Below are 9,381 nucleotides of genomic sequence, written 5' to 3'. Positions count from 1 at the left end.
AACCTAGAAGGGACAGGCTCCTTATTTTTTGGTTAAGGTTGTTGGTAAGCTTTCCTAAGTTACTCCAATCCAGATCCCCAATGCAAACCTTCAGATCAACCTTCTCCTATGCAGATCTCTAATGCAACATTTAAAAAAAGAGTCAATAAGTGAAAATAACCAATAAACTGATTCCTTATGGGATTTCTCAATCAAATTGCCAGCAAACCATTTTCAGCCAAACCAATTTCAATGGATTTCGCTCAAATCTGATGTCAATGTTATTTATTTTGGTTTGAAATAAAGGACTTAATCATTTAATAATCCTAGCTTAATCCTGAGCAGCGCCGGGTTATACTGCTAGTATATCATAAATGTGTAGATTTTACTGTTGAGCTGGCTGAGATGGTATGATAATTATTGTGTACCAGGGAATTTAACAAAAGAAACAATACTACTTGTGTGTGGGTTCCTGGATATATAATGTGTGAAGTAAGATTGGCTATGTACCCATGTGTGCAGCAGGTAGATAGTTAATGGATGTATGGAGAATTTGTGAGGCTTACACTGTAGTTGCATCTGTGACGGTGTTATACAAAGTAAGTGTGACTGAGCTGTGACACAAGCTGTGACAATTTTATACAATGGAAGTGTGACTCACCTATAGCACTAGTTGTAACAGTATTACACAATGGAATTGTGACTACATTTATGACTGGTAAAGTGCGACTGAGTCTGCAGCTGGTTCTATTAATATAGAAACAAAATTGTGTTGTTGCAGGAACGTACACGGAAGCTGGGTTCCAAAATCAAAGAATTACTTATCTTACCAGTCTATTCAACATTGCCATCAGAAATGCAAGCCAAGATCTTTGAACCAACACCACCTGGAGCCAGAAAGGTAAAGAATTATTACTTTTATGTTTTGGTTTATGTACAGTAGGAATACACTCATTAATTTTAGTAATTATATATTAATTACAGAGTAATTATCAATAAGTAAGGAGCTCATTTGTTTCACATTTCTCTTTTCATGCCTGCACGAATTGGATAAGGATTTATTTACATTAAATAAATTATGCAATAATTAAAGAGTTGTTAACTGCAATTACAGATTAATTTATACAGTAATTAGAGAGTAATTAATATTGGTTTTAAATTTTGGCACAAAGCCAGCAATTTCAGGGTAGGTGGTAAGTTGATTACATTGGCCCCAGTGTCAAACTGGTACTTTTTTTATTGACCTCGAAAGGATGAAAGGTAAAGAGAACCTTGGTGGAATTTGAACTCAGAACATGAAGAGGGACAAAATTTCACTAAGCATTTAACCCAACGTGCTAATGTTTCATATTTCTTTATTGCCCACAAGGGGCTAAGCATAGAGGGGTCAAACAAGGACAGACAAAGGGATTAAGTCGATTACATCGACCCCAGTGCATAACTGGAACTTAATTTATCGACCCCGAAAGGATGAAAGGCAAAGTCTACCTCGGCAGAATTTGAACTCAGAACGTAACGGCAGATGAAATACCACTAAGCATTTTGCCCGGTGTGCTACCGTTTCTGCCCTGTGCTAATGTTTCTGCCAGCTTGCCACCATAGACAGTAATTAATATTGAAGGAGCCTTGTTTTGCAAGTCACTTGGTGACCTCACTGGTGTTGGTGCCATGCAAAAAGCACCCAGTACACCGTGTAAGAGGTTTGGAATTAGGAAGAGCACCCAGCCATAAACACCATGTCAATGCAAACATTGGAGCTTGGCACAGTCCTTTGGCTCGAACCATCCAACCCATGCCAGCATGGAAAATGGACATTAAATGATAATGATGGGGATAATTAATTAATAATTATAGAGGAATAAGTAATAGAGTAAAGACACCCATAATGTTAGTACATGGAATATTCAGTTAGCTGCACTCGCACATTCTTCTGTTCTCTTTTTCAGATCATTTTAGCTACAAACATTGCTGAAACATCCTTGACCATCGATGGAATCATCTATGTCATCGATCCAGGTTTCTGTAAGCAGAAAAGTTACAACGCCCGGACTGGCATGGAGTCTCTTGTAGTGACACCAATATCTAAGGTAACTCTTGCATTCAGTGTCAAACAATAACAGCGGTTGTTAGTTGTGACTGTAAAGTTAACTAAAATATTGGCTGATGAGTTCACAGTTTTGTTCAGCCATTGTTTTTTCTAGATCCCAGAACATGTGTGAGTTACAAAAGGCTACACTCATGACTGTTTCTGCCCTACCAGACTCCTGGCATGGAGTCTCTTGTTGTGACACCAATATCTAAAGTAACTCTTGCAATCACAGTGGTTGTTAGTGACTGTAAAGTTAATTAAAATGTTGGCTGAAGAGTTCAGTTTCATTCAGCCATTGTTTTGTAGCTCCCAGAACAGGTGAGAGTTGCAACAGCCCACATTCATGGACTGTTTCTGCCCTACCAGCCATGATGGATTCGACAGTTCTGTTTTGTCAGCAACACTTTATATCTTTTTAAAATTTTTTTTACTTATTTCAATCATTAGACTGCAGCTATGCTGGGGCACCACTTTGAAGAATTTTTAGTTGAGCGAATCGACCGCGGTACTTGTTACTTTTTAAGCCTGGTACTTATTCTATTGGTCTATTTTGCTGAACTGCTAAGTTACGGAGATGTAAACACACCAACACCTGATGTCAAGCAGTGGTGATGGGACATAAAGACACACACACACACATATATGTGTGTGTATATATATAAGATGCATCAAGCTAAGTAAAATCGCTACCTTCCACACATACAGGTTTGTCCTTTCTGGTGTCAGTGCCACATAAAAAGCACCTGTGCCTGTGCTGTGTCAGCACACTGTGCCAGTGACATGTGAAAAGCACCCAGCAGACTCTGTTAAGTGGTTGGCATTAAGGAGGGCATCCAGCCATAGAAACCATGCCACAACAGACAGTTGGAGTCTGGACAGCTCCCAGCTGGCCAGCTCCATGTCAAATCATCCAACCAATGCCAACCAGTATAGAAAGTAGACATCAAACAATGATGATGACGGGCTTCTTTCAGTTTCCATCTACTAAATCCACTAACGAGGCTTTGGTCAACCTGAGGCTATTGTAGAAGACATTTGCCCAAGGTGTCACTCAGTGGGACTGAACCCAGAACCATGTGATCAGGAAGCAAGCTTGTTACCACTCAGCCATGCCTGCATTTTTTTTTACCTACTTTGTAAATAGGTCTCATGAAAAGGCAAAGTTCACTTCTCTTCACAGTCCATCTTGGTGTAAATATGTACTGTAAGGCACATATTAGTTGGATTGATTGGATTGGATTGCCAATGTTCAGTCCACTGCAGGACGAAGGCCTCAGCATGTTCTCTCCACCAGCCATGGTTTGGTATGGAAGGCATGAGTTTGAGCTTGAGATCAAAATGGTTTGATGAGCCTACTCTGCCACACTGGCTCGACATGGCTTGGCACAGGGGTGCAGTTTCTTTTTATGCTCTTACCCAGGAGAAGTTAAGTCAATTACATCAAGTTCAGTGCTCAACTGGTACCTATTTTATTAACCTTGAAAGGACAAAACACAAAATCAACCTTGGCAGAATTTGAACTCAGAACATAAGGATGAACAAAATACCACTAAGCATTTCACAGTTAAAATATATATTTCTTGTTGGACAGTTCTTATCAGTTATTGAAACTTTTTTCTATTTTGTTTTTGGGGTATTACAGGCTTCAGCAAACCAGCGTGCAGGTCGTGCTGGCAGAGTGGCTGCAGGGAAATCCTTCCGGTTGTACACAGCATGGGCATACAAGAATGAACTGGAGGAGAACTCAATCCCGGAGGTGTGTATTAATCATAATCTCTGTCTACATTCAGCCATTTACTTGGAAACATCCAACAGTTTGACGCTATTCTTATCATCACCATCTTCACTGTCACCACCATCATAATTATCATTGTTATCCTGGTAAATGGCAAACAATAGATTTTCCTAGACATGCATTTCTAACAAAAATACTCTCTCTATCTCTCTCTCACACACACACACACACAAGCACAGACACACACACATGATCACACATGATCACCACCTCATCTCATATCTTCCTGGGTCTACCTCCACCACAGGTTCCCTCCACAATTAGAGATTGGCACTTCTTTACATAGCTGTCCTCATCCATATGCATCACATGACCATACCAGTGCAGTCATCTCTCTTGCAAACCACATCTGATACCCCTTATGCCCAACTTTTTTCTCAAGATGCTTACACTCTGTCATACATGCACACTGACATTGCACATCCAGCGGAGCATACTAGCTTTGTTTCTTTCAAGCCTATGCATGTCCTCAGCTGTCACAGCCCATGTTTCACTGCCATGTAGCATAGCTGTTTGCACACAGGCATCATATAGTCTGCCTTTCACTCTGAGGGAGAGGCCCTTTGTTGCCAGCAGAGGTAGGAGCTCTCTGAACTTTGTCCAGCCTATTCTTATTCTTGCAGCTATGCTCTCGGATTATCTGCCTCTGCTACTAACTTGGCCACCTAGATAATGGAAACTATTTACTACCTCTAGCTTACTCACCTGGCAGTTGATGAAGTTTTTTTTCTGTACATTTTCAGTGTTTATTGTACCTGTGCACCTTCAACATGCAAAAGCTATTTTCCCAGTTAACCTTCCTCTGATATTGCTGCACCTCTTATGTGTCTAGCTTGCACCATACACATCTTATGGAGTTTCTACCAATACCTTTCCTACAGATTGAACAGGGCCATCTACCTGAAGGGATTTGTGATTTGTCTGCTCTCCTACTTACTAAGACATTGGTTTTTGCTAGATGAATTATAAAAATATAATAGGATTTTTTAAACATTGAATGGCTCTTGGGGTCCATCTGCGTAGAATAAGAATCATAGGAAAAACATCATTGAGAACCACTACTTCAGCTCTTTAGCAATCAGATTATTCTATCAAGTGTAATGCTTATTTATTCATATTGTTTTGAATTAATCATGTATTATCTTGTAACTTCGTGATTAATAATATGTGATTGTTTATTTTTAGAATGACAGTGTAGGATAGTTGTGAGTGGCTTGATCCAGCTAGTTTAAGCATAAAAACAGGTTGACTATTTTGGCCGGATATGGCTGGTTTAAATGCTGAAAAGGTTAAACTATCTAAATGAATTTATGATGAAGTTTTTTACTTGTTTCAGATCCAACGGACCAACCTTGGTAATGTGGTGCTGATGTTGAAGAGTCTTGGAATTAATGACCTCATCCATTTTGACTTCATGGACCCACCACCTCACGAGACCCTAGTCCTGGCACTGGAGCAACTTTATGCTCTTGGAGCTCTCAACCACAAGGGAGAACTCACCAAACTTGGTAGAAGAATGGCTGAGCTTCCTGTTGACCCCATGTTGTCAAAAATGATATTGGCTTCAGAAAAGTAAGGTTCACTTTAAATTTTTTTGCTCTTGTTTGTGTTATTTATTATTAGTGTATATGTTACTAAAACCATACGTAACAGGGCCCATGTGTGAAAAGAGTTGAGTGTAACTGGACCCATGTACAACCAGACTGTTGTACAATCAGAGCTGTATGTTTTGGAATTGGAGGTTTGTGTTTGTGTAGCTATGTGTATATATATATGGGTGTGTTTAACCATGTGACTGACCATTTGACCATAAAGATGAATCATTGGCTGTATTGTTAGAGCATCAGAAACACTAGTGCTGGTGCCACATAAAAATCACTGGTGATGGTGTCACCCAGAAAGCATTGGTGCTGGTTCCACATAAAAAGCACTGGCGACAGTGCCACATAGAAAGCACTGGTGATGGTCACACATAAAAACCACTGGTGCTTTTTACATAGCATGTGTGTATGTGAGAGAATGTGTTTGTGAATGTGCTTGTGTGTGTGTGCATGTGGATACTCCCTCCTCACAATATATTTGGGTCCAGGAGTTCTCACCAAGACATATTTTGTCTTCATATTTTCCCAGGTTTAAATGTTCAGAGGAAATTCTCACAATTACTGCCATGTTGTCTGTCAACAATGCCATCTTTTATCGCCCCAAGGACAAAATCGTCCATGCTGACACTGCCCGGCAGAACTTCTTCTCAGCTGGAGGTGATCATTTGACCTTACTCAACGTTTACACTCAGGTGAGTCTTGTCTTGCTTTCTCTTCTAACTTTGATGGAAGGCAGGGAGGGTGATAGTGGTGACGGGTAGTGAGTGGTGGTGATGGTGACAGTAGTGTAGTAATAGTGGTGGTGGTTGTGGTGGCTGTATGGAAACAGGGCTCGATGGAGTAAACTGTAGTAATACTCTTATGTGTGTGTGCTCATGTAATCTATATATGGTAATACACTCTAGTGACTGCAAGGTAGCTGTTACAGTGTGTGTGTGTGTAACTATGGTGTAAACAACTGGTGGTCAAGATTAAGGTGTTTGAAGATCTTCCGAGGGTCACATTGAGGAATGCTTGTGCCAGGTTCTGGAGCTGTCTTGAAGCTGAGGGCAGCTACTTTGATGAAACTGTTACCTCCCAGCCATAATCTAAAGGGTGTCCACAAAGTCTGGGTACATGGGGATTAACACATACTTTAAGAAATTATTATTTCTTATATTTAATTGTTTATATTATGATTTTATTAACTCCATGTAGCCAGACTTTGTGGACACTCTGTAGTTGATGATTTTTTTAAAAAAATACTTTAATTTTGGATAGGATATTGTGTTTCTCTGTTCCTTTTATATAAACTGTCATATTTAGCCCGAATACCTTGTATAAATATTTATGTCTGCTCTGCTACACAGATATGCTATATCCGTGTCTGTTGTGTCTTGAACTCTGTATATACTACATCCTATTTACTATCGTTATCTTTGGGTTTGTCTCATATCCAAGAATTTAGTTTCTTCTTTGCTGAATGCTTCCTTTATGGTGACGCCGTTGATGACTCTGTAAACCAATTCTTGCATAGAAGAGTCGATGGCATTGATTGCATGGTAAGTGGAGGCATGTGGTTTAGTGGTTGGGCTCATGATTGTAAGATTGTGGTTTTGATTTCCACACTGGGTGACATGTTGTGTTCTTTAGCAAAACAATCCATCATGATGACAATGCATGCATGCATGTGCGCGTGGGAATAAATTAGTTTGGCCGGGTCACTGTAATTTCCCTTTCATTCAGCCTTCTGGCTATTTCGTCATGTTGAACTGTTAATCCCTATAAAAATTATTTTCTCTCTCTTTTTTTTTTTTTATTCATTCTATCTCCTTTTTTGTCCTCTTAATCCTTTCTATCAAAGAGTATAAGCTTGAAATGTAAAAGACTTTTCCATTCTTCCTGAGCATTAAACTAATACACCTGCTTCTTGTTCTTACACCTGTCTTTGTCTTTTGTTTTCTGTAAATTTGAATTATATATATTTGTATGCCATGTTTATATACTATATAATATTTAACAATTTTTGTTGGTGGTAGTGGGCCGAAACAGATTACTCCACCCAATGGTGTTACAGTAACTTCATACAGTACCGTTCTATGAAGCGAGCTAGGGACATCCGAGAGCAGTTGGAAGGATTGATGTCTCGTATTGAGATCGAACCTGCATCCAGTAATGGAGACACTGTCCCCATCCGAAAGGTCAGTCTGTGTGTTTAACCTTTTAGTATTCAGATTCCCCTGTCAAAAGAAATGAATACTTATGTATTCACATTGTTTTGAATTAATCTTGCTTTATCTTGTAGCTTTGTGATTTGGATGTTCTGAATGTCATTGTAGGATTTGTGTGAGAGGCTGGATCTGACCTGTTTGAACTTAAAATAGTTAGAAAGTTTTGGCTGGATATGGCTGGCTTAAATGCTAAAGGACTAATCTATTGCATGTGTATATGTATATGTGCGAGATCAAGACAGTGATATGATGTCTGTTTAATCTTTATAATTTCATTGCAGGCAATAACTGCTGGCTTCTTCTATCACACGGCCCGACTGGGTAAAAGTGGCTCCTACAAGACGGTAAAACATCATCAATGTGTCATGATCCATCCAAACAGCAGCCTCCATGAAGAACATCCTCGATGGGTCATCTATTTTGAGTTGGTTCTCACTACAAAGGAGTATATGCGACAGGTGAGTCAAATCAAACAGTCCTATCTGTGTCAGGTGAAAATAAAAATTATAATTAATGGGAGCAACAGGTGAAATAAACAAATATTCAACAGAATTACTTGACTTGTAAATGTCAATAGGTGAAATATAAACACCCAGAGACATGAGACAGGAACATATACATTGTTTTGATGCCTCTTCACACACACATGTCATCATCATACATCCATTGTCCATGCTGGCATGGGTTGGATGGTTTGACCAAGGCTGGCAAGTTGGAAGGCTGCACCAGACTCCAGTCTGATTTGGCATGGTTTCTACGGCTGGATGCTCTTCCTAAAGCCAACCACTCCGAGAGTGTAATGGGTGCTTTTACGTGCCACTAGCACAGGTGCCATTTGTGTGACACTGGTATCTGCCACGACTGTGATTTTGCTCAGCTTGATGGGTCTTCTTCTCAAGCATGACGTAATGCCAAAGGTCTTGGTCATTACGTCCGTGAGGCCCAACAGTCAAAAGGAGATCAGCCACTTTCCTCTGTGAGGCCCAACACTTCAAAAGTGCATTTTACATGACACCAGCATCAGCCATAAATTGGCTTGACGGGTATTTTAAAGCACTGCGTATCGTCAAAGGTCTCAGTCACTAGTCATTGCCAGTGTGAGGCCCAAGGTTCATGCTTCACCACCTCGTTGCATGTCTTCTTGGCTCTACCTCTACCACAGGTTCCCCCAACAGTTAGAGTTCGGCACATCTTTACACAGCTGTCCTCATCCATATGCATCACATGACCATACCAGTGCAGTCATCTCTCTTGCACACCACATCTGACGCCTCATATGCCTAACTTTTCTCTCAAGATGCTTACACTTTGTCGAACATGCACACTGACATTGCACATCCAGCAAAGCCTACTGGCTTCGTTTCTTTCAAGCCTATGCATGTCCTCAGCTGTCACAGCCCATGTTTCACTGCCATGTAGCATAGCTGTTCACACACAGGCGTCATACAATCTGCTTTTCACTTTGAGGAGAGACCCTTTGTTGCCAGCAGAGGTAGGAGCTCTCTGAACTTTGCCCAGCCTAATCTTATTTTCACAGCTACACTCTCAGAGCATCCATCTCCGCTACTAACTTGGTCATCTAGATAATGGAAGCTATCTTGTGGTTATTAAAATAGAATGAGATCTCATCAGGCACAGAGAATTCATTAATTTGCAATGTATAAAGTAAATTTACTATTTTTGTCCTTATCAACTTTTTATCTTTTC

General features: G+C 40.1%; 1 protein-coding gene across 1 annotated transcript in view; it reads left to right on the top strand.

Annotated features, from left to right (window-relative positions):
* The window catches only part of LOC106876964 (pre-mRNA-splicing factor ATP-dependent RNA helicase DHX16), a gene marked incomplete at its 5' end in the record, with an annotated part of 29,893 nt that extends 21,674 nt beyond the window's left edge, over window positions 1–8,219 (top strand). Inside the window, 7 exons of the mRNA XM_014925733.1 lie at window positions 761–880; window positions 1,926–2,066; window positions 3,711–3,824; window positions 5,200–5,435; window positions 5,994–6,156; window positions 7,483–7,644; window positions 7,956–8,219. Of these exons, the coding sequence (XP_014781219.1) occupies window positions 761–880; window positions 1,926–2,066; window positions 3,711–3,824; window positions 5,200–5,435; window positions 5,994–6,156; window positions 7,483–7,644; window positions 7,956–8,204 (1,185 nt within the window). The remainder of the gene's footprint in view (window positions 1–760; window positions 881–1,925; window positions 2,067–3,710; window positions 3,825–5,199; window positions 5,436–5,993; window positions 6,157–7,482; window positions 7,645–7,955) is intronic.
* Between the last annotated feature and the right edge of the window lie 1,162 nt (window positions 8,220–9,381).

This window comes from Octopus bimaculoides, chromosome 23 (genome assembly GCF_001194135.2).
Source record: "Octopus bimaculoides isolate UCB-OBI-ISO-001 chromosome 23, ASM119413v2, whole genome shotgun sequence".
Classification (NCBI taxonomy): Eukaryota; Metazoa; Mollusca; class Cephalopoda; order Octopoda; family Octopodidae; genus Octopus; species Octopus bimaculoides.
Note: the sequence above shows the minus strand (reverse complement) of the source record. Positions and strands in the feature narration are given on the sequence as shown.